The sequence below is a fragment of the Triturus cristatus genome, chromosome 5_2, assembly GCF_964204655.1.
Source record: "Triturus cristatus chromosome 5_2, aTriCri1.1, whole genome shotgun sequence".
Lineage (NCBI taxonomy): Eukaryota > Metazoa > Chordata > Amphibia > Caudata > Salamandridae > Triturus > Triturus cristatus.
The window spans coordinates 904,204,859-904,230,949 of record NC_140588.1 but is presented as its reverse complement, the minus strand read 5'-3'; the positions used below and the strand labels follow the sequence as shown (position 1 = coordinate 904,230,949).

Sequence of the window (26,091 nt, the reverse complement as noted above, 5' to 3'; positions counted from 1 at the left end):
ATTTTTTTTTTTTTTTTTTTTTACCTATTCTGTTGTATAAACCTTCATAAGTTGACTAGATGGGTCAGTGAGTTAACTGTTTGCTGCTGACCTGTGTAAACAGTTCCAATATCAAAAAAGCCAACTCAGCCCTCTATTGTACCAAGCTTGGTGAATTGAATACCACAAAATTGGATAATAGTTCTACTTGAAGCACGTGGTTTGCAAGCACCAAAAGAAGTGCTATGTTAAAATTAGTTATTGCAGTTGAATTATTGTACCTCTATAAACTGGAAAAACAATTTGAATTTAGTTATTTAACCGTTTTTTTTTTGTTAATTTTTTTTTTAGGTCAATATAATTCCAATTATTGCCAAATCGGATGCTATTTCCAAAAGCGAACTCACAAAATTCAAGATAAAAATCACAAGTGAACTTGTCAGCAACGGTGTACAAATCTACCAGTTTCCCACAGATGATGAAACAGTGGCGGAAATCAATGGAACAATGAACGTAAGCAATAGCAAATTAGCACTTTTAAAGTACCATGAATCCATTTTTAAATTTAAGCTTGGAGCATTTAGTGCCATCTAGATTCCACATCTTTGCCACTGAGTTTTCTACAAGCAGGCATCGGCGTTCATGTGAAAGGAATTAAAAAAATTTTTTTGGCATTAAATGATGTAACTTTGCCACACACACTAATTTAGACTTGAGGACCAAGACTGCATGTGGCACAGGTGTTTTGCTTTTCTTTATTCTTCTCATATTCGGAGATCCACCTACTCTTCATCAAAACGCTATCTTCCGTGACCGCATATGAAAACCTAGATTGCATTAAAATGCTTTGAAGAACTTAAGACTCCAGAGCATAGCTATCAATATCGAATTTCCTAAAAATCTAACCGTAAAAATGTCATCCTGCAAAAACTGTCCTGCGGGCCAGTCCATGTATCCTAATTTTCAGGTTACCTCTACCATTGCTCGCACCACCCCAGTATATGCCAGAAACTGGCCCTGATGGATCCTTAATTCCTACCTAACCTCTTGGAATGTGCTTGGTGGTGAATATGCCCCTTACCTGGTTCAGGTTGACCCATCACCCATTGTCTGTCCAGTGTAGTCCTGATATCTAGGCAGACACCTCAGTGGGAGTTCTGGGGCAACTGCCCTCTATTTCATTCCTCTTTAGGCAGGACTCCAATAGTATTTTGTGGTCTGCGAGAGCATCATGAGCGAGAGCATCTACACCACCCCAGAGTGCCGCAGCCAGTGTTGGGGGCCTGAGTTCACCTTGCAGGCTGTAGGCCTATGTAGGTCCCCCCCCCCCCTTATAGTAAAATGTCAGGCCACCCATTGCAGTTGTCCTGCAATATAAGAGAGTTAGATGCTGGAGACACACAGTGCTCGTTATGTGTGTGGTTCCTGTAGTGTTTCCAGTGCTACTCTACACCTACCTTTTTAACCCTAATCAGCCCTCCCAACATATAATGCAAGTATTTTAAAATCTTATGTTAACAACCATCGGGATCATACAATTCAATGAAGTAAAATCATGTGACATAAACTTTTTACTCTCAGCGAAAACGTATCTAATGTCTTCTGTGGCAGTTTCTTCCCTGAAGAATTGCTGAACAGCCTTGGCTGGAAGATATCATTCATAGATATTGTTAGAAATGGGGGTCTCTAGTTGGCAATGGCTGGCCACTGTCCAAGTAGGGACCCTTCTTCCTAAGTCAGAGTAAGCGGGCTACACCCTTTGATAACCCCTGCTCAACCCTGTGGTAACGTAGCACGAGCAGCTAGGCTTATCTCAGAGGCAGTGTGTGAAGCATTTCTGACCATACACAGTAACACAGTGAAGAACACTACAAAGGGACACCACACAAGTAGTTATAAAAAATAAGTATCTTTATATATATAGACTTACCACAAGACCAATAACAGTAAAAATCCACAATACTAGGAAAATAGGGTTACTCTTAAAATGCTGCAAAAATAGTTCAAAGTGTGCAAAGAGGAGTTCAGATCAAGGCAGTGGTCTCTGCGACCCTTTTACTCACAAACTACCTGGATTCTGTAGCAAAGCAACAAAAATGTCGCTAAGAAGTTGTAGCGATGATTTTCCTCACGCGTGACCAGCGATGTGTTGAATCCTTGCCGCAAGGGAGGATGATGCGCTGAACTGTGTGCAGGACAAAGCGACAAACTTTTCCTCGCAAAGCCGGCGATGCGTTGAAATCTTTGCGGCGAAGGGAGGATGATGCGCCGAGCGACGATCCTGATGCGATGAAAATGGCGAACGCTCGGAGTCCGCGCTGCGATGTCGTGAAGCGCTGAACTCGATGCGATGATCTTGGGTTAGCAAGCACTTGGAGGCCCGCAAACATGCGATGCGATAATCTTGGCGTTAGCGAGCATTTGGCAGCCCGCAAACGTGTGATGCGATGATCTCCGGTAGCGAGCACTCAGCGGCAGCAGCGCGATGATTTTCTTACGCTCTTCAGCTGCGGCGGCTCGCTAACGGGCGTTAGCGACGATTTTCAGCACCCTCTTCTCCACAGTAGAAGTAGAGGCCCTGGAACTCACAGGAGCCTCACCTGCAGAAGAAATCCTCGCTGGGAGGAAACCGGAGGCTGGTGGTGGAGTCTGATGTGCCTGAGACTCCAGCAGGAGGCTAGCTCTCTTCTAGCCCTTGGGTGATTGCTGTAGCAAAAATGAAAGTTCCTTCAAAGTCCTTTTCCTCTTCTTCCAAGTCCAGTAGTAACCACTGCAAGCCAGTCCAAGAAACAGCGCACAAGGACAGTCCTCTCCTTCAGATTCCTTCAGTTACACGGACAGAGGTTCTTCTTGTTGTCCAGGAGCAATACAAATTGTAGGGGTTTCAGCACAGATATTTATACCCCAAAATTCTTTGTAATCAGAAGCTACAAGTCACTGAACCCAGCCAGAACCCGTTCTGCCCAGCCCTGGTGCACTTTGTTTACCAGGCTGCATCCTTCCTTTCAGAAAGAGGGGGTCTGCCATCAGACGCACAGTGGGAGGTGGAGCCAGCATTCACCTTGCCAGGCACAGCCCTATTCAGGTCCAGGAGCTACCCCTCCCCATACTCCAATGCAGAACTCTCTATTCAACTCAGGTCTGACTCAGCCTGCCCTGTCCCTCCAGACAGCCAATACACAACAGCAGAGCACACTGGAAGGCTTAGGCAAGAAAATACCTACTTTCTAAAAGTGGTATTTTCAAACACAGAATATAAAAATAAACTTCACTGAAAGATGTATTTTAATATTCTGAGCTCAGGCATGCTAAATTCGTTTTTCTACCATGTTCTGTGGGTCAATTAGGACTATAGAATGTAATAGCCAAACCTCCCATTCTGGCCTATGGAGAACAGGTAGCCTTACAGTAGTGGAAAACGAAATTGGGTGTAATTCACCACCAGGACATGCTACACACATCCAAGCATGTCCTACCTTACACATACAATGCACCCTACCATAAGGGTGGTTTACATGATGCCAAGGGAAGGTTCAGAGGCTGGGAAGTGGGTGCCCTTCACAGCCAAGATGGCAGTTCTAGACTGCATGCAGACACTGCAGTGGGAGGTCTGAGACACACTTTACAAGCTGCTTTTGTGGGTGGCACAAACCAGCGCTGCAGGCCCACCAGCAGCATTTGGTTTACCTGCCCTGGGCACACACAGGCCACGCTGCTAGGGACTAACAGGCAAACCAAATAAGCCAATCATGGATATACCAATTCACATGTCCTCTTTACACAGGGAGCATTCGCGCTGTGGCACTGAATGGCAGTGGCACAGCGCCCAGAGCATCTATTACCAGCAAAAACAGAGGAGACAACAGTGAAAAATGGAAGGGAGACCCACGCCAATGGTGCCAGGTCTAACAGATATAATGCAAACCTTGTTATCCTCCTGAAACTCCCACTTTCACTTGTCCGGTTTGAAAGCAAAATGATGCTTTTAGGAAATGTGTACGGTACAACCCTGAGCCCTATGGCTTCCGAGCCTCCTAGAGTCGTGAAAATTACCAGTCATTTTCAGTATCATAGGAAGCCTTGAACAAATCTAAAACAACTTCCATATTTGATTTAAATAGTGGCTGGATTCAGGGCGGCTGTTCTCATAAAATTACATGAGAATATATTAGACTAACACAGGTAGGATTTTAAGATTTTTTTACCCTGCAGCGAGTAATTGTCTTATATTTGGACCCCGGGTTGAGTGGTACCCATCTGAGCAGTGTAGTTCTTGCTGTCTGTGTCTCAACAGGCCTTTTCTGCACTTAAAAGGCCAGGGCACTGTCACAAAGGCCCACAGCGCTAGTGGGCAGTCATGGCGGGTCACCCTTCCTACTGACCTGAGATGACCCTCATCCAGAATCTTTGGTATTAGCCAAAGTAGCTAAATCCTACAAATTATTTCCAGGGTAGTTCATGTGCTCTAGTAAATGGTACAAATAATCCCTTTGAAGTGAGTCACAGGCTTTTTCATGTCTTATGATGCCACTGATGTGGCTCGCACTGCCTCTGGTATGGTTGCCATTAGGTGCAACAATCTTCTCAAGTTGGCTGATGGGATGTTCCCCGAAATAAAGCCTTTCTTGACAGAAAATATGGAGTACCGGCAACCCTGTTTGCTACGATCTTGTTCATGATCGTATAATCCAGTTGATCATAGATGAACATGTATAAGGTACAATCTAATTTATCTCTGTCTGGTTTTGCAACTACGTCTATAGTCACTTCATGTTAAAGTGAGTTTACCCACCTCCCAGGCTGAGTCATAAATATAAATTAGTTTATGTGCGAATATGTCACTAAGCGTCTTGTATAGTTTGGCTGGAAGCCATCAAACTCAAAAGTTTTTATTGACGGCTATCCGTGTTAAGGTGCGTCAGACTTCTGCACAGTAACGGGTGCCACTATTTCTTGTCTTCGTCAGTCTATATGGAGAGACTGGCAGCACATACAAAGTCTAGTAAATATTCTGTGTAGGTCTGATGGTGCTGCTTACGAGGTAGTATGGTAATCCGTGAATATACTATTGAGATCTGCCTGTGTGGTGTAGTACTCTGTCCTCTCCCCTCTGGGTCATCACCGTCAAGCTCTGGGTCGCTTTGTCAAGAGGCATGCCAGACGTCTGCTCTGTCGCCTTCCAGATGTGTATTCACCAGACCCTGAGATCTGTAGAGCCTCCCCATACTTCAGTCTCCATTCAAGCAGGTTGTCCAGTCACTGCTGTCTGATTGCCTATTCCATTGTCCACATCTACGCCTCTAGTGTGGCTACGTCTTGGTGGGACGCCGTAACCCCCATGGATACTTCAAGCATGCACCTATAAGGACCACATTGAATGCCTCCCAGTCAGTATATTTACTGCCCACCTTGCCCTCATGCTCTCTGTAGTGATTAGTGGTGGCGTCTATGGTCGCCCTTCGAAAAACAATATCTTGTAATATGTCAGATAATGTTTTGCATAGTTTTTCAATGCTAGAAGCTTAGCCTACTAGATGCCATGTTTAGTTGTGCGTGCAGCTTCTATATCTGTAGAAGTGGACCAGTCTCAGAGGGTACATATTTTTTAGAAGCCCATATTTTGGCATCTACGAGTTACGGTTGAAATTTCCAAATATGTGGAACTCACAGGGCGAACTGCTTGATCCAATTGCTTCACCACTTCCCACTGGGAAGTGATGTGACACAGCACAACATAAAATAACAATATTTTTCTAGCTTAATGGACTAGAAGTGCGGTTCAGATGATTCTGGAACCAGGATGCTGTCCTTGAGTCAAGTTAGCCAGAACTCACTCTGGGGGTGAGGTCGGGAGCTCCGGGTTCTTCTGGAACTGTTAAATAGGCAACTGATCCAATTTATAGGTACACAATGGGTGTGCAGTGGTGCACACTCATGGGCTGGTAACAGTAGCTCCATGACCCAAATGTTAGTTCTCGATTCTTTAGTCCGCCAGCCAGCTGGCCTTTCGGGCTATCAAAGCTCCTGGTCAGGCTTGTCTCGTGAGGCATCCCTCATGCGGGCTTTTTTCCCTGTCTTTTCACATCTCAGAAGGTAATAATTCATGCAGGATATCAGACGTTGGACCAACCTGGTGGGAGCACAGAAATCTGGCAGAAAAATCAAGAGGAGATGAGCCACTGCCCTAAGAGAAGTATGCAGGGCCCTGTGGTGTCCAGACAGACTACAATGGCTGGCTCACTGAGGACATTATATATAGACCAAGGTGTAAACCCTGAACCAGTCAGAGCTGCGCTTTTAGTTAAAAGCTCAAAAGCTGTAAAAAAAAAAAAAAAATCCATTCATGTAAAGGGCATCTTTCTGTAGCTGACCAGGCTCTACAGTTTGAGTCATAGGTCAGGCAAACGTTTACTGGTCCTGGTAGTTTACAGATGGCAGGTCACATGGGCTCCGAATCCTTTGTCCTAAATAGACTGGGTGGTGTGACGAGCAGGCTTGAGCTGCGTGTCGGCGAGGTAAAGTATAGTTTCGTTTCCTGAAGAACGCAACTCTTCCGGAAGTTACCAGCACACCTAGTACTCTACAGGAAGCAGTCTGTGGTGAAGGAGGTGGGACTGTGTCTGATTGACAGTCATGTGGTCTGGAACGTCAGTTATGTAGACTACCACCTGGCCCTAAAAATGTTAACATCCTACTTGACAAATTTCTGTGGAAGACGTGTCAAAGCTAACGTTTTTGGTTTTTCCTCACTCCTTGTTGATGCTCAACCACGCACCTGGTGTACAATTTGTACGGGGGGGGGGGGGGGGGTGTATACATAAGTGTTCTTGGTCGTGAATGTAAAGATTTACTGAAAAAAAAATGTATACATATACACCTCATTGAGCTAGCTCCTCTGGGTTGCTGCTTTTCAAGCATTCTAAACGGACTGTAGATTTACTTGAGGCCAGGCTCTCTTTGACCTAAAACAGATACTATTTGTCGCATTTAAATGCAAACTGTGAGTCCAAGTGCTTTTGGCATATTCCTATCTTCTGGGGGACGCAATCCCCACATTTTAAGATTCTTTGGATCAGGAAAAGTGTGAGAATGGTGCCCGAGAGGGCATTTATTACGAGAACTTGAATTTCCCCGGATTTTAGAGGTGCTATTGAAACACCATGATAAATATATTTTTTAAACCCACATCCCAGTTTCACATGTTATGGGTACTGTGTTTTTGGGAGGAAAGAATTAACTGTCCTCAAATTTTGATTTTCGTGCATATTGGAAAACTTCTACTTCCTGGTAATATGCTGTTCTATTAACTGTATTTTCCACCTGCAAGTTCCCGCTGGCATGTCCACTTGGAAACAATGCTGTGAGTTCCTTCTAGTTGGTGGCTCTGGGTGCTGCGTTTTTGCCAACAAACTTTCAAAGTTGTCTGTGTTTGAATGTGACCAGAGAACACTGGAGAATGTAGCGATATCTACTACAGACCATTCTTCATGAAAAGTTACAGATTTTGGCATCATGCTCTTTTTATCTGTTAATTTTCACTCTTCCTGGAATTATGCACAATTGTATTCGAGAACTTTGAAACTTGCAAACAAGCCCTTCCTGCATTCAAGATATCTACTTTTTGCAATTGTATTTTGATCTAACTTCGCCGATGATTCACTGACGATGTTAGGCAATAAGTGCTAGCTGGCAGCAACAGTAAAACCGAGAATATTAGTCAAGTTAAACAATCCCTGGCAAAGCCAAATAGGTCTTGGGTCTGAAAACTATTGGTTGTGCCAATGCCTTTTGTTCATGCTGTACAGCATCGGCCGAAAGACATGTCCTTTACAGCGGGGAAATAAAAATGCGATGACTTGGACGCATCATTTTTTTAGGTGTCTACATAAGTCATTCTGCGTGCTCCTTTTTTTAATGTTTCTTTTTATTTACCAATCCTAGATGGGTCGATAAATAAAATATGCAAATGAAGTGGCGTGAAAGCGCTTTGATTTATAAAGCAGACTGTGTAACAGAGTTTAGGGCTGTACCTCCCAAAAAAAGGGAGTTAAAAAAGAAGAAAAAAATAGGATGGCGTAGGGGCATGGATGACCGGTTGGGAAGAAGGGAAAAGAAACAAACAAGTGAGGGATCACTAAGGAGAGGGAGACGAGCACAAGGGAGAAAATACAGAGACAACAGGAGAATCACAAGGGTAAGACCAACATGTAGCGTGTGGGGACAGAAGTACATGGGTGGGACACAGCAAGAGGAAGTATGGGAGGAGACGAGTACACCAGGGAGACGGCTAGAGGACACATGGACTCTAAAAGTAGTTGTAAAAGTGAATAGTGACAGGACTCCAGTAAAGTGACCTACAAAAGATTGTGATGGCAAACCTTAGAGTAAAAAATAACCAAATGAATGACCATAAAAGCAACCAATGGGTGCACTGTAATCAGTCAATCAATCTGTATTTGTAAAAGTGTGCTAATCACCCCTGGAGAGGGGGGAGGGGTGTCCAGGCGCTGCATGGGGAGGGGCTATTCGAACATCCAGGTCTTTGGGACCGCTCCTGAATTCGGCAATGGAGGAGGAGCTTCAGAGCTGGATGGGGGAGGTTGTTGCAGGCCTTGGCAGTGAAGTGGGAGAAGGTGCATCCTCCGGCTCGAGTACAATGGATGCGGGGGACGGTGGCGAGGGCCAGTGAGGCCGACTACAGGTGTCTGGTGGAAGGTCAGGCGGTTGGTCAGGCGGTTGTTCAGGTATTCTGGTCCCGTGTTGTGTAGGGCTTTGTAGGCGTGCGTGAGCAGTTTGAAGGGGCATCTTTTCATTGTAATTTCTTGGTAAGCCCACAAGCCAGACTTCCGCAGCCAGGGAAATGGTACTGTCTGGTATGTTCAACAAAATATATACTCATGGAGTAGTTGTGTGTGCGCTTTTTTTTTTTTCTTCCAACTTAACAAGTCATTTTCACAAATCCGATTTTTACCTTTGTAGACCTATCATGTGGCCATTGTTTAGAAAATAGCACGTTCTTTTAAGACACTTTATTCAAGAAAAAAATGTGTTGAGATGAAGGTATGAATGTGTACATCCGACAGTTGGTTCTTGGCAAAGATTACTTTCATGTAAAAACGTCGATCTATTCACCAATTACTTGCAGCGTAGTTCCCATAATTAGCGCTGTAGACAGTGGATTATTTTCTAAAGGCATCCTTTGGATGAAGTAAACCCGCTGTGTGCCCTACGCACGGAGTCTCCTTGCCTGGGCACCGAATGCTTTCACTTTACCCTTCCCAGGAGACCTGAGGCTGACACAGCGCTGCGTCATCGCCGTCGCTATGGAAACGTTGATGTCCAAGAGGCGAACAGAAGACCCATTGAGACCTGCACTTGTTTGGTGCTTCAGGGGCTCTTCATGTCGGCTTTATTTAACATTACTAACTGTGGGCTTCCTCTCTTCTCGCTCCAGCAGAGAGCCGGCTATGGAACAGCGAGCCCAGAACTGTGAAACACAAGATCTGGGAAGAGGGGGGTTAAAACAAATGAGGAAACTGGAAATGAGATGTTTGATCACACGCCAAGATCTGGGAAGAGGGTGTTCAAACACATGAGGAAACTGGAAATGAGATATTTGATCTCTGCATGGGGCACGCAATGCTCGTTTTTGGTGTAACAGGTATCACTGTCCCATCGAAGGAAGGTAAGTTAATAATCACTTTGCATTTTTGGCGAGGATGTAGCCCTTAACCACTAGAGCATTCGTGCAGTTTACAGCCTCTTACAAGCTAACTCTGCCACAAGACCCATGTTTCTGTACACGAAGGTTGCTGGAATGTGTTGTTTATAAAATCTGTTCCACTATTCTCTGCATTAGACGTTCAGTATTCAAACACCATGCGTATCCTCATGAGGGCATTCCAATATTTCTGGTCATTCACCTTCATCATTTTATGAGTGCAGGTATCACTGAGGTTATAGACTCTGGTGAGTGATTGGAAAATGCCCAGTGGGTGGTATTTTTCCAGATTCCACACTTGTTTTTTCCAGACATTGTTACGTTTGAATACTTTTCTATATAATTTATTTTTTTATTTCAAATTACGAATCCGTTGCATATTTTTAAAAATGATTCCTAAAATGTTTGTGCATGTTCTTTGCAGATTACTGAAGAATATAGATCACCAAGCAGCCAGTCCAACAGTTTATGTATTTTCATTAACAAGTGTACACATAAGCAGTGGAATCGCCAATTTTTACGCTTTCATGATCTTTTTCGCCAAAATTCTAGGGATTTTATTTTTGTGAAGGAGCAAAGTTTGGGAGGTGTATACATCTGTCTCTCTTCATCAGAATAAAAAAAAAAGAAAAATTCTGTTATTCCAGAACCTTTGTTTCTCCACTGAGTGCTTAAATGACAATGCAGTGTATTTGGTTGCCTTTATTTAGGCTCATTTGCCCTTTGCAGTCGTCGGGAGTACAGAAGAATTGAAAATAGGGAATAAAATGATGAAGGCGCGCCAGTATCCATGGGGAACCGTGCAAGGTAGGCCCAGTCTTTACTTGCTTTCAGTGAGATCATCCATACTGTCCGTCTACAAGGAGTCCACGCCATGTCATTACACATGTAACAACACACATAAACATTGGCTACCTTGTGTGACTGGTGTAGCATTGTAATTCAGTTTTGTTTCATTTGTTGATGTAACTGTGATCCACTGCTGAAGTTTTAAGAATTTTGAATAAATATGATAAAGATTTTGTTAAATATTTACAGTTTTAGAGAGCAATTTCTTCTATTTTCTTGCTGTGCTTCCTTAACTAGTAAATAACGGAAACCTCTCTAGAGTGTTCCCGGCTTACATAATAATCCTCAATTTGCACCTTTCACTTTCAACACATTGTGCATCAGATGCAAAATAAAATATACTTTTATTAGGCTGTTGATGGTAAGTTATTTCACAAAGCTAATGTTCAACGTCAGGGGTTTTGGCGTTCCGCCACTCCCCTACTCCTTCTGCTTCCAGAAAACAGGGTGGTCTTGATAAACAATCTGCAACAGAAGAAGAGTTTAGTTCCAAAGGCTTCTGATGAAACTGTACCTAATTCTGCAAAGCCAGAGACAGTTTGGCTGATACAGATACAATACCAGGCATGATGACTGGGATTCCCGACCAATCTGATCAGAAAGCGTGCTGTCGATCTAGGATGAATTATTCAGACCAGATGCCTTCTAAAGTATCCTGTAATGGAGATGTGGCACAGCACCAGAATAGGAGACCATGACAGACCAGTTCAGACTAGGTCACTTTCCAGGAGGCTTGTGAAGTGCGAGGGGGGGGGCGCTACAGCCTCTCTGACCATTCACAAAAGTGCTTGTACACTGATAAAATTGCAGCTATCTAAGCAAGTCCTGTCCTAAAGAATCTAAACCACCATTCTTGCTCTGGATTGGTTTAGTTTTTCAGGTATGCCGAAGAAGCTCTGAGTCCAGGAGCTGAATGCCCTACAAGGACCAAAACGTCTTTTGGAGATATTTCAAACAATATCCCTTAAAGAAACAGCTTACAAACACTTAATTACACCCTCTTAACTACATAGATCAGTGCATGTACTATTATGTAAGTGTAGAAATGCAATGCTGGATGTATTTTTATTTTGAAACTCTGAATGCTCTGTAAATGTCCAGAGCTTATATAAAGTGTTCTGATAATCAACTAGACTAGGTTTGCACTATATAACCACTAACTAAATAAAAACAAAACTCCTGTAACTCTGGGGTTTACGCCACAGCATAGGATCAGCCGTGCCTTGCATGCTTCAGGCTTGTCGCATTCTGGCAAGTGTTGCCTTACTCCAGATGACCACTCCTCCAGTTGGACTCCTCCTCGAGGTGGACTCTCAGCAGTTCAGCATTATTTTGAGTAGAAGGCAGGCTTTGGTCAAGCTGCCTTGATACAAAAGGGTAGGAGGCAAAGTTGTCGTAGGACCCATGTACATCCCAAGATGTGCACGTCCGTAATGAAATAAACACAGCTGTTGCAATGCACTAGCAAATGTCAGTCTCAGGGATTTGATCTTACAGGCACCTTGATCGAGGTTGCTGGACTTTGATACCGGTTACAGACTCCTTTACTGAGTACATAACCGTCCCATTTAGTCGGGCTGTGCAGATTTTAAAGGGTGGTAGACGTACCCTTGAGTCTTCCTAGGCGGTAATTCAAACCAACGGCACCTTTCGCTCTTCTAGCTTAAGAAGTGGATGAAGGGCTTAATCCCCTCAGTCATGCCAGTTTAGAAGAGTGGTTGCTGGATATCTGTTTTCCAGTGAGTGAAAATCGATGGAATGTGGCCATGACCAGTCGTCTTTGACTGAGATCAATTCAACAGGTCTTCTGTCTCTTCCATGTTTATTACTGTGTATCACATATATTGGAATGGCAAATCATGGGATTATTTAACATTTCTAGGCATTGCCGACACAGCTCTCAATTGGTTGACCTCCTTCGGCAGCCAATCTTTCTGTATATTAAGGTGGTTGGTTGTGCATTTGTCTACCCTTCTCCCTTGGACTATTTAATCTTCTACCTATACACGTTCTTCCAGTGTGATATTTCTGCACTGTTTCTCCTGCAGCGTCTATGTTCATGTCTTTCAAATCGTCTTTCCCCTCATCCCTTCATTCACACCTTAGATTGTTAAAAAACATTTCCATTTCTCTCACTGATTTAAGCTACTTGTTGGTCCTTTGGCTCCTATACCTACGTTTTCAAAACTTAAATGTATTTTCCAGCTTAGTCTCTCTTTTTCTTTAATTAAACTCTTCTCTTTTCCCCTGGCTTCTAGTGCATTCCACTTAACTTGCTATATTGTTGTGGTGCCCTACTTAAAAATGCACCTAGAGTATATCCTCTCTGATTTTACACCAACAACTAATTCAGATCTGTAAAATCCACCCGCCTCCTTTTCCACAGTGCCAGTCCCTGATTAATACTCTGGTTATGATCAATCTACAATATTCTAATGTCCTGTTCATGGGCCTCTGTAGACTTGCCTCTTCTCCCCTTGATATCAGCACTGTTCTGCCCCCCCATAAGCAGCTCACCTCCCTTCATAAACCACAATCTGATTGGCTTTCTGCCAGCAGAAGAGCCTAAATGTATCTTATTGTAACTGTTACTCAGCTTTCCAACCTGTGAACTCTGCCAACCTCCACCTCTTGTTCTCAAACCCATATTCACAATGATGCTCCTGCTCTTTCCATCTACTTTCACCACTTCTTAGGAGTGCCCTTCAGCTTTGTCATGTCTATACCTTCTTTACCCATATTTAAAATCGTAGTTTTCAAAACACACCTCCATTGTGAATCCCGCTGTGAATCTGGCGTTCAACACCTTACTTAACTTAGTAGGGTCCCCTTCAATCACCTTCTATTCCCTCCCCATTGCAAGCCTGGACATCTTGGGTGCATGTATATTATATCTTGTTACTATATCTTGTATATTGTCCCTTTTTTCATCCATCTTCCTCATTACAGTCATGCTCTTCACTCTATGTAAATACATAGCCAATTATGTACTCTTGGTTATTTTAAACCTATTTCTTATAGAAGTGTCAAATGCCGTTGGACTCCAGTATGACCAAAAGTAAATACCTTTTTATCATGCACTTTGTGCAGGGTTGCAGTGTTCAAGAGATCCCCTATATGCAGACGATTTAAGAGGAAAAAAAAGGAGGCCAGATGCCCTCCCCCGATTTAGCTGCCTGGATCATGAGGTCAATTTTTCTCCTGATTGCTATGCCCAACTTTACACATTGGGAGCCACAGAGCCTTTGACCATCTTTGCAAAGATTTTTGGCTGCAATGTTTTTTTTTGTTTTTTGTTTGTTTTTGTTTTGTAAGCTCAAAATGTTCTCTGCTATGAATAGGACTAGATTAGTTGCTAGGAGAAATTTGGTATAGTGGTCTTCTGTTTGTTATTGAAACTCCAGCTTTATCTGTATGGCTAGAATAGTCTCAACAGGTTTCTATCTGGAAAGTGCTCATGCTGCCATCTTGTCTTTTTTTGTCATCTGTGTAACATGTAGACAACATCCTTTGTTTTTAGGTCTCGGTTTTTTCAGTCAAGCTGGGCTATGACCAACAATATACCTCGATCGGGCTATGGGTTCACCCCATTCGGGCATTGGCTTTCTTTGACCAGCGGCTTTCAGAAATAGCTTTTTAAGTGTCTTGGCTCAGTCCAGTAGATTTTGTATCTCACATAATACTGTTGACCCCTGTCGCCACTCCCAACGCTTGTACTATCCTGCTTAAGGAACTACTTAAAATTATCTCAGTCTTCTCCTGCTTGGCTCCCTCTAATGTGCTAACAGTGCATGCATTAGCATATTAAACTATGACCATTGGCTTTGTCACTGCCTGTATTTTCTATTTTTTTCCTCTTTGCCATCTTCATTGAAAGGATTGAGTACTTCTGATTTCCCATATACATTCCCATGAAGAGTCCTTTGTTATTTCTTTTAAGTCTCATCTCCTCTTTAACTGTTTGTTTGCAAAAGACGTCTTGTAGCCCATACCAAAAACTTACAGTGGGCTTAGAGTCACCCGTTGTTTACCATTGTTTGATGTTGTTGTCCCTCTCATTTGCTTGCTTATTCAGTGGCTTGCCTGCCTCTTCTGTTTATGCATTCGTGGAGCATAGTCTCATTAACATCCTTGTGACTAGCTTACTTGTGGCCTTCTATTGCTCACATTTTAGAATTTACTTTTGTTTTCATTAAGCATTCCATGAGAGTGAAGGTACATACTTCTCTTGTGTGCTGCTTTTCCCGACTATGCCCAACGTTCTCCATTGCCTGTCCTCTCATCTGCTGCTCCCTTACCTCTTGTGGTCCAAACAAGTGGCTTCTTTCTGAATGTTTTTTGTCTAGAGTGCCCAACAGCTGCCATTTGCTCCCCAGTCTAAAAAGCACTTTCACTTGCATCTGTTGGTCCCTTGCCCCTTCCAACACACTCGTTTGCTCCCACCTGCTGCACTGTTGCTCCTCCACCCTTGCGGTACATTTTGAGAAATAAAATACATTTTTTTTGAAGGCCCGCTGACTGCCAGCTGCTCCGCATCCAATAAAGCTTTTTTGCGAAAAAAAATAAAATGCATATTTTATTAATTGATTGAATTGGCGTCTGTCATTTCGGAATGGTACGTTAATTTTGTTTTTTTTAAATGCCACCACATGCACCATTGGAATAACCTGCCACCATCAGCAGCCACATTATAGCACTTTTTCTGATGCTGCGCAGCATCAGCAAGAAACATTGACAAAGTTAACAAGGCGAGATCTATTGGCTTATTTAATGTAGGTGCTAGACTTTAATTTAGACATTCGTACAACAGTGCCGACCAAAAATGTTTTAGGGCGTGTATTTACTTTGAAACCAGTATTGCAGGTTTTCTAAGTGGTAGGGCTACTCGCATAAGCAGGCAACCTATGTTTCACTTACATTCTTCATGTTGAAGGCAGTTGTGATCTTTAGCCTCGTGGAAGTTTGTTTGTGTGCATGTGGCGCTTTACCTGCATCTTCCATTTTCCCATCAGTTCTGTTAGATGCCTTTAAGGTTCTTTTTTACTTTTGTAGTGTAGTTGGAGGTTTGGAGATCTTTTTTCTTAGTTTGCTAGTCAGAAGTGTCAGAACGTTTATGGAATAAGAGTTTCTCCTCAAAACTTTAACTGAAATAGCAGTCCATGTTTGTGTCTGCCAGTGGACCTAATTTGTATTTATAAATCTTTCTTTTAGTCGAAAATGAAAATCACTGTGACTTTGTGAAGCTGCGAGAGATGCTAATTCGAGTCAACATGGAGGATCTTCGTGAACAGACGCACACTCGTCATTATGAACTGTACAGGCGATGCAAGCTTGAAGAAATGGGCTTTAAAGACACAGATCCCGATAGTAAACCATTCAGGTATTGTTTCATCCTCTGATGGACCATTTCTGAGGACCTGCATTTGGATAAAACTAGTTCCCTTGGGATGACCGACTTATGAAAACAAGTTTTTGCATCATTAGAGCTGCAGAATTGTCTTATTTAAATAATCATAGGAATTGTTAACATGTAACATGAGGGGTGCCCCGTTACAGTCAGCATTTGCTCTGTGATGGGCCTAAAATACACGCACTGGTGTTCTGATGTGCATCTGTTTTGCGATTTCGCATGCAAACAAAGTACAGTGTTCTTCCCTTTTAGGAGAATCCAAATAATCGTGAGTTTGTCATATTTAGCCAAAGTTTTCAAAGTGTTATGTTGACAGTTGCATACTGTTGAAGGCAGAGGGATATATAGCAACATGTATTCGTCTTAAAACACTGATCATGTACTTAGGTGCTCGGTTAATAGTTTTTTCAATTATTCAGGAATGCACCTTTAAAATGGCCACAGTGGGAAGGTTTTCATAATGGGCATCGGAAGGAACCAGATGTATCGGCCTCTATCCAATTGCATGATGTCTTTCTATCTAAACTGAACACCTGTACCCTTAAGACTCTTGAACAGAAAATGCTCCTATCCCAGACTTCATTCCATACCCAGAAAGTATGATGCACCTTTCCTCTTTCTCGGGTGTTCTTAAGGTCATGGACAGCTTGAGACCCACACTTCATTTTGAATCCGAATTTTCATGTATTTAATTGTAAGATATTCTTTGTTATTACTTTTCAGGGTGATCGGTGAAGTAGGGAGCAAAGAAAAAGGGGGATCCCAAAATGCTTTTTCCCCCATGTAATGTCTATTGTGATTTTTTTTTTTTGATTTTTTTTTGATTTTATTTTTTTAATACAACTACATGCTGAACCGCTTGAAGGAATTGCACCAAATTTATCAGAAAGCTAGCTCTTGGTCCATAAACCTTTTGTGATTTGATGTAAACCCATTCAGTAGCTGTAGATAAATAGGGATGTGGATCTTCCGTGGATCCGACAATCCTGTACTGTAATCTGATTGGGTGCTAACACTTCAACCAGGAAGTGTCGGCAGCCATCTTGGGACTCTGCTTGAGCCGAGCCCCACAAAAACGTTTCAAATGAAGAAAAGGGGGCAGGATTGGAATTCCCTGACCCACTAGATGTGGTAGTGGGCTTCCAGATGCACCCCGCTGTTGATTTAAAAAAATAAAAATAAATAATAATAATAATAAATTCCTCCAAATTTTCGTGGGTGGATCCGCGCTTGTTTTGAAATCAACCCCTGGGTGGGCCAGGTTCAGGGGTCATTTAAAAAAATAAAGGCCTCCCCTCCCAAGGCTCTATCAGTCCCGGGGACCACCACCACCTCCCCAGGGCTTTATCTTTATAAATGGAGGTGAGGTGCTGGCCCCCCTCCACCTTGCTGTGCTTTATAGAAGCCCCGGGGACCACCACCTCCCCAAGGCTTTATTTTTTATAGAAGGAAGGAGCCGCACGGACCCTCCTCCTGTAAAGGGGACTTCATTATCCAGCCAGTAGTCCCCTGGAGGCGTGTTTGCAGAGTGTTTGTGAAAGGGGGTGGGGGCCCTCTGACGAGGTATTAGCAGTCCAGTTGTGGGGGACTTACTGGTGGCAACAATAGGGGTTGGCCCCAAGAACCCTCAGCAGCCAAGTGGACTTTATCCCCCAACCAGAAGTGCGCCAGGAGGCGTGTTTGCAGAATGGTTGAGAAAGGGGGTGGGGTCTCCAACGTCTCAGCAGTTCCACTGTGGGGGAGTTGCTGGTGGCAGCAGTAGGAGGTCTTGGCCCTTAACTACTCTCTGCATTCAAGGCGACTTAACTAGGGCTGCAGAGCAATACTCCACCCGCTTACGAAACTCAGTGGAATTCTGCTGAGTTACCGAAAAACACTGCAAAATACCGCAGAGTGAAACCTCTTGAGCCCCACCCAGACCTAGCAGAAAGAGGAAAAGTAAAGGTCAGCAATGAGCTGAAAGAGGCAAAATAAAGGTCATAACTGAGCTGAAAAAGGCAGAAAACGAGCAGAACCAACTCACACAGTCCTACTCACAGACCCACTCAGACACTCGCGCATTCACTCACACACCCACAGACACTCATGCACTCGCACACCCTGTCACATAAACACTCTCAAAGTTTACAGATTACAGTTAGGAAATGACATTAAAACAACTGTAGAAATTCGCTGAAAAAACTAAAGGTTACATGGACACTCATACAAAACCATACTAGAACCTACACCCCCGCAATGTACTGCTTATGACCTTGTATATTTCATCCAGCATTACATGGTAAGTGACATCACTGAAGACCTCTCAAGAGTTTGTACTCCATTCACGTTAATGGGCTCCCCCTCTTAAAGACTTCACTTGACATGCAACTTTAGGTCAATTGATCGAGAGGTATTTTGCCATTAAGGCAACGTCTGCTCTGTGGAAACCCTGCATAGTTTGCTAAAATACACTACACACATTCCTGAGATGAACCCAATGGCATACACCTTAGAGCCATGCTTGCATGCCAATGTTAGTTGAAGCACCTTTAAGAGGGTCACTCCTACATTCTACATTATTCAGCAATCTGCATTACCTCAAAATCTTCAGTGAACTTCTTGAAATAAACCCCCACACCTCATAAATGTCCTAGTTACATAGAATATGTCTGTATCACTGTTACAACTATTTAGCATGGGCACATACCCAGATGTCCATTGGTGGATACCTCTTATCAATAGAAGCTTTAACTTTTCTTAAATTGTTTTTTGTTTATACATCAGGGTTTGGCTTAAACCAAGATCTTCTTTGAAACATGGCCCTGCAACGCACATCAGGTGTGCTCAGCCTTTACCTTGTCTGACCTGGAATGCTACTTCACCCCAAACGTTTCTGGTTTGTTAACAGTGCACCATATATATTTTTTAATATTCACAAGCACACTGGCACCAGGACTTACACTATTATTTTTATTACTATTTTTGAGTGTGCAGAGGGGCAATGATTCGAGAGATGAAGTCTCAAGGGAGTCATGATGACCCTCTCTTCCCTCAACAGTGGTAATAGCATATTATACTCTGCAGAGAGGTTTATGACATACTTCTTATGTGTGCTTGTTTTAACAAAATATTTTTTAGAAAGGGGTGCAAGGGGTTACAGTTGTGCAGTATGGAAAAATCAAAAGATCTTGTGGCTTTTATGAGAGCTATTTCCTTCTTTAAAGCAGTTGCTACTTCTAATCTTTTAGGCAGTTAAGTATTTTTCACGTCCACTTTACTGTAAAGTGGTTATAAACTCTAATTTGACATTTGCACCATAGTTGTGAATGTTTGTATCACTACAGTTGCTCTAAAGATGGTCTTGTTCCACATAGCTTTGCGCTGCCATGATATATGTATAGCTGAAGGGCAACCATATATGTAGATGAAATGCTTTTAATTACTGTGGAGTGTGTAGAAGTGCAAAAATTAAGTAAGTAAAGCCTTGTGATGCCCCTCCATCAACAATTGTAATGAATAACATTTTATATGCTGCACATCTGCATAGATGGTTTATACCATAGTTTTTTTGTGTATTTATCTTAAGAAATCTATTTAACTAAAATCAGGTTGCAAAGGGTAACATATTAAAGTTCAAATCACACACAGCATGTATGTATATCTGTGAACATAAATGAAAAAAATATTTCAAACTTATTCATGTAATCAGGCCATCACAGATGAAGTGTGGAGATTTGTAAATGGAGCACCCTCCCACAGGGCTTATGTCCTCTGTGTACTGAGCTGCTCTGGTGTGGGCAATGGACTCCTGTTTTCAGGTGGTGTATTATGCATTTCACTGGAAGATTTTATTGATTGCCTTATATTGTGAAGCTATTTCTACAAACGCAAGAGAAACCCATGGATATCTAGAGACCAAGAGTAGTATACGCTTAGAGGAACAAGGGTCCCTAAATGTAAGCTAAAGGGGTAATACTGTGGGAACACATATAATGCCCAGGGGACATCCATTCAACTACTAAAACAACATTTTATTTAGTATATCAAAAGTAAAAACTGATTCATAAGAGTGGTTACCCCTACGGGGTGAACCTGAACAGGTATCAAGAAAAAACTCACAGGCAAAGACGCATATTGACCTAAAGACCTATACAAAATCAAAGTCACTTATTTACCAAACACAGCACTACTACACCCATAAATCAATTTGTACATAATCATGCGGGCCAGAGTGATCAGGTCTGCAACGTTGCAATCCACTCTAATTACGGAATCATCATCATCAGGACAACATTGTTTGCCTGGATTCATAAATCAATGGAAGAACGTTTCAATCAAATTAAGCACCCGTAAAGACAAAAGGGAATGGAATGGGGGAAGGGAATGAAGAGAAGAGAAAATACAGAAAAAAATTAATGAAAATGCATTCACATTCTAACAGGATGGCGATGAGTGTAAAGAGTCTGTGAAAAGGAAAAAACATGCTACAGCCACTTTCACAAGCCCATATGGAGTCACACTTCTGGGTCCATCAAGGTGATTACTATGAGTGAATGATGAACATATAAGCCACTAAATAAAGACCGGTCATGAATGTACTCTACAGTACTATCATTGCATTGGTCATCTTGCTGGTGCAAACTTATGCAGTGTGAGGATTCACACAGTACGGTGATAATAAAGTAGGACAACCATGGCAATCATTTATACCAACCCTGCCCGTAGAGCTTCATCTAGGGCTTGCCGGGGCACTAAACCAGAGTAAGTTGCCCTTCAGAGGTATTGATGCTGAACCAGATAAGAACCCGGGAAACTGGAAAATGAGTGATCCAGAGTAACAACTGAATAAAATCATCATAGAGATCAAGTCTGCCTAAGGAAATTGGAGCTTCATACCTACCAATAACATGCAAAGTGGACTATATCCTGAGGACCATTGTCGGGCATCAAAAGCATAGAGCACCTCAATGATGCCAGGGAATGAGGATCGCGCATATGGCGTCCAGATCTTAAACGACAGGAGTTATTATACCTGCTGACCTTCCTATTGACCGCAGTGCAATATACGGGCCTGGACCATCCAACAAACTGACGATTAAGAAAGCCTCGGATTAAGAGGGATTTTCTTGGAAGTATATTACCTTTGGGGCACATCTTGACAACATCGAATGTTGATTTTGACCCACATGAGAGGGTCTATTACAATTGTTACCGTAACACTGCCCTGATGAAGTTCCCGGTATGGGAATGAAACGCGTTGGCTGAAGTTTATCTGTTTGCTGGATTTTATAAATTGAAAATTAAAGAAATGTTATACTTCACGATCTGATGTTTTGGACTTTATGATCTGCGCACCCCCACCTTTTAAGAAATTTCTGTTTGTTCTGGAACACAGCAGCGTCATTCATCGGCTGGCGCTGGGGTTGTGCTTGCGCAGAGAACGTACTTATTGGAACTAACCTGAGGTGCAGGATTTTAAGGTCCGCCGTTGTGCTTTTGGACTACACCTCAATGATGCCATTCAGTGTATTCAAAATACTAGGGTAACCTGGCTCTCTAAGAAAAGGGAAAAAGAAAAAGCCAATGCTTCAAAATAAATCAGTGGGGGTATTTACTGGCTTAGAAAAGTAAATTGTAAAACCATTAAGTAAAGTGCTACATACCAAACCTACTAAATAAGGCAGTAGCACAATGGTGAGTAGCCAATGTGAAATTCAGTAAAGGACCAGAGACGTGATCCAGTATCGCAGGATAAGCCACATATGTAGGGGAAGCCGATCCTATGAGGGGAAACGACCAGAGTTATACCCATAAATGATCCAAGTGAGTGCGAGTAGGAAATTCCCTCTTACCACTGTGTCTGAAATCGCATAGCTTATAAGGTAACAGTGGTTCTGTTGGGTGAAAGTATTGCTTTGCGCATTCGGTTTAGTCAAGCATTTTTCCAACAATGTACATTAATTTGACTTTAAGCAACACACAAGACAGTTCAAATGCAACCAAAAATTCTTTATATATGAATTGCGTCATTCATATATGCATACATCAATATTTTCATGAGTGGCCGTCATGCAATGATGTGTTGACAGAAGTGACACAGTGAGAAATAGGTGCTCGGTGACAATGTGCGTGATATGTACAGTAGTTTAAAAGCGAATTTTTGAAAGTGGCCAGGATGTGTCGAATAGTAAAACTGCGCTATGGAAGAGTTCTTTTTTGGCACAGGTTCCATACGAAGGTCCACAAATTAGTCGACGTTTCAACCCTAGTACTGCCCTCTTGATAGGTCAGTGCGGGTCTTCATCAGGACTTGAATTAAAGCGTGACGGCCTGTGAGTAAAAGAAGACTAAGTCAGGTGTGTTGTCACTAGAACAAGGATGATCTATGTGCTAAGGATGGTAGCTGACTCACCTTAGAAGGTCTAAGTCTATGGAGTAGGTAAAAATCCGGCGTTAGTGTCAGGATGGGGTTCACTCCAATGGTTTATCCTATTGACGGGCCTGTGAAGTAGTTACACACATTGTGAATATTAGTAATATTGTATAAAGTTGTTTGATAACGACTAACGAGATAGGGGGGGCTTGACTTGCTCACCCTTGTTAATTCACTTGAGGCTCCATCATAGTGTTTGATATTGACGGTGTCTAGAAGATAATAAATAATAGAGGTGGTTAGCGTGAGAAAAGCCATGGCACCTATGCTGTGTGATGGGCTGGAGTGGTGCACGGCTAACGCTCACCTATTTACTTGAGCGGTGCTGTCTATAATCCAGATCCTTCTACCTCATTAGTGTAGGTAGGAATGGGCTTCTTCAGACGAAATTTTACTGTAAAGAAGCAATAATGAGGTAAGGGTTAGATAGCCTCGAAACAGAAAGAGCGAGGTCTAAGATTAAACACGGTCTCTTCGGGATTCCCAATTACCTTGTTCTGAAGAAACGGACAGCCGGCCTGTGGGTCCTGGCTCGTCTGGTGTGAATCGGCAAAGAAGTCTGCAGTGAGTCTGCATATAAGCCTAGTGTGGCGTGCGCGTGGACGCCGAGCACTGGTGGTTGCTAGGCAATGGGTTACGCTAACGTCGATGAACGTGTCAAATTCCCATGCTGACGGAGTGCAAATCTGTCATCTGGGGGATTCTGTGTGCTAATTGGTGCGAGGCGGGAGCGTCACAGGACGTCACTGCTCGTCAAACGTTGCCATAGTAACTACGTAAACAGTGTGTCATCTGAGGGATTCAAATGCGCCGATTGCTGTGACGCAAGTGTGGTGTGGCGAGAGCAAGCCCGTCACTTGATATGGGCAATTTTGAATTCAAAGTGAGATATAGTGGAAACAAATCACAAAATAAGGAGTGTAATTAATAATGGCATATACATCGATCGACGTGAGCACTTAATTCGACAGACGGCATAGAAATACTGTCTACATACGTAAATTGTACTAGGGTACAGATAAACATGGTAAAATCAACATTAAAGGATTACGGTGATTTGTACTACATTTTCGGTCATAGCAGTCATGCACATAACATAGACCAAATCACGCAGTGCCAAACAGGACATAGATCAAAAAGTCAGGTAGTTCTAAACACGCTTGAACGGGGGGGCGGAAGGAAAGATTATATTACACTCAGTGAATCTAAAGTATGATGGATGATTCAGCCAGTATTATGTAATCAAGCGACTCCTGTATACCGCGTTAAGGGGTGATCAAAGTAGGCCCATTTGTCTTGAGATCTCCTCCATCTCATTCAACCCATTCTGGACCGAGTTAAGTAAATGGATCCATCTACACTCCTTGTAGTTCAGCAACCTCGCTATTGACCCACCCCTGCTGCTGGGGACAATCTTTTCAAGTACCCACCATGTGATGTTGTTGGGGGAGTGATTGTGTGAGGCATAGTGCTCTACCATTGGGGCCCCATGTACCTTGCACCTTAACCTGCTCATGTGTTGCAGAATACGCGTTTTCACTTTCTGAGTTGTTTGTCCCACATATGTAAGTCCGCATGGGCATTGGATGGCATAAATAACATTCATGCTGTTACAGTTTGTGAATTGGGAAAGTTTGTATGTTCTTCCCGTGTATGTGAATGTAGTTCCTTCATAGCATACGTCGCACGCCTTGCATTGCCCACATTTATGGTGTCCAGTTACAGGTGCCAACCCCAAAAGGTCCCTGAGGTCAGGTTGTTTGGGTGTGTCCAAATATGCATTCACCACCGAATCCTTGATGTTTTTACCTCTCTTGAAGGCGAATGTCGGGTCTTGTGATGTCTGTAGTTCACTCGCTATCAGGTTCCAGTATTTCTTTACAACTTTCTTTATTTCATTGCTTTTAGTGTTAAATGTAGTCACATAGCAGCATAGCTATCCACATCCGTGCCATGCTGGCTAAAGTTATGTGCATGCTTTGGATAAAAGAAACAAAAATAGGACTGGCCACAAGCTTTAAAGCATCAGGTGCATTCGGAAGTGGCCATATTAAGATGTTCGAGGGTTATAGGAAACCTGAAAAGGAAGTATGGATGACTCAAATCTGCAACAATGGCGTGCACCACTAGTTCAAATACCAGTACTAGAATGTATCCTACGCCAACCATGGAGAATACAATAGACTTTAGTGTATTACTATACAATGCCGACTGGCTCGATATAATTGGTGCAAAAATAGGGGTGTGAATGAGTCTCCGTTGGATCGGCCATATTGAAATTGTAGAGAAAATTGAGAGGAAGGCAAAGGTAAGTAAAGAGGTCACCAAAGAGAGCATAACCAAACAGAATAGCACATAATGTCAAACGCATTTATCAGTGCTCGATAATGGTGTCAGTTAAAATACATGAATTAGTCATGCAAGCAGGCACCAGCTATAAGTCCAGAACGAGCAGCATGGAATAACTGTTAATAGCAAGAGTATCCAACCAATGGTAATGCAGTTAAGCATCAGCAGTGCATATGATAAGACCAAAATCAGTGGCACACAATAATATATATATATATATATATTAAGAGTACAATTTCATAATTGACTAGCATCTTAGGGGACACCATGCACTCTAGGAATTGTCAAGGGGCCTTTCATAATGGAATGCAACTCTCTTAGACAACATTGATAGCATAGGCAGTAATTCCATACTAAGCGACACAAGATATGTATATCAGGATGTTGTCATGGATTAAGATCTCCGTAGTATAAATCGTGTGTCACACATAATGTATACAGCAAGAGTACAGTTTGTCATTCTTGCAAATAATCAAGGGGACAATATCCTCCCTGATAATTGTAGTGAAATCTTAGAGAGTAGAGTTGAGCTCTCCTCAATAGAGCGGTAAAGTTAACCATGAGGGTAGGGCGAGTCACAAACTATTTTATAGCAATGCATAGGTGGAATAGTTTACAACATCTTGTGCAGATGAGGTGCATCCTATAGTAGTTGGCCGAAGCTGTATGTAACAGTCCATAAACATAGGCAAAAGTTTAGAAGTTATTCAAATCAAAGAGGTCCAGTCCTCCATTTTGTTGAGTCCACTGTGGAAGCTGTCCGTTCTCAAAATCCACTTTAACTCTTCCTTGTTGAGGAGTTCGAGGCATGTGGGCTGCTGAATTCATATCTGTGCATAGATCGCCGCCTAGTGTTGGGTCCGGATGTTTGCACGTTGTTGTCCTGGAAGAGTCTTCGAAGTATCCTTGGATAGGTGACTCCTCCCCTGGACTACAGTGCGCATGGGCATCCTCTCCATCCTCAGATTGTTTTTTTCCGCCATTGGGTTCGGATGTGCTATCTTAGCTCAAGTTAGGAAAATATTTTTTCGAGGCCAAAAGGCCTTTAGTTCGCGTCGGTACTGTTTATCGATCGGGTTTCGATAGAATTTGTTAGTTTACTAACTTTCAGCACCGACTGCTTTCGCATTTACCTGTCCATCGACGACTTCGACGATGGAATCCAGGACGCCATTCAAAAGGTGTCCGGTATGCAATGCGACGTACCCACACATCGACGTCCATCCGGTGTGCAACAAATGCCTTTCGCCGGACCACGACGAATCAACATGCATGGCCTGTGCCCGGTTCCGCTCGAAGAAGACTCTGCGGAATCGACGAGCGGCGAGACTCGAGGCGCAGCACGCGGCACCGGCCCCGACAGACATCTTC

The 26,091-nt window shown here is 42.8% G+C and overlaps 1 protein-coding gene across 10 annotated transcripts in view; it reads left to right on the top strand.

Moving 5' to 3' along the window:
- The window catches only part of SEPTIN6 (septin 6), a 170,751-nt gene that overhangs the window by 103,933 nt on the left and 40,727 nt on the right, over nt 1–26,091 (top strand). For all 10 annotated transcript variants that reach the window (XR_014962237.1, XM_085608060.1, XM_085608061.1 and 7 more), the window contains exons 5-7: nt 331–492; nt 10,411–10,507; nt 15,761–15,929. Coding sequence is in view for 9 of the 10 variants with exons in the window: in XM_085608060.1 (XP_085464186.1) it covers nt 331–492; nt 10,411–10,507; nt 15,761–15,929 (428 nt within the window). In the remaining variant the exon portion in view is untranslated. The remainder of the gene's footprint in view (nt 1–330; nt 493–10,410; nt 10,508–15,760; nt 15,930–26,091) is intronic.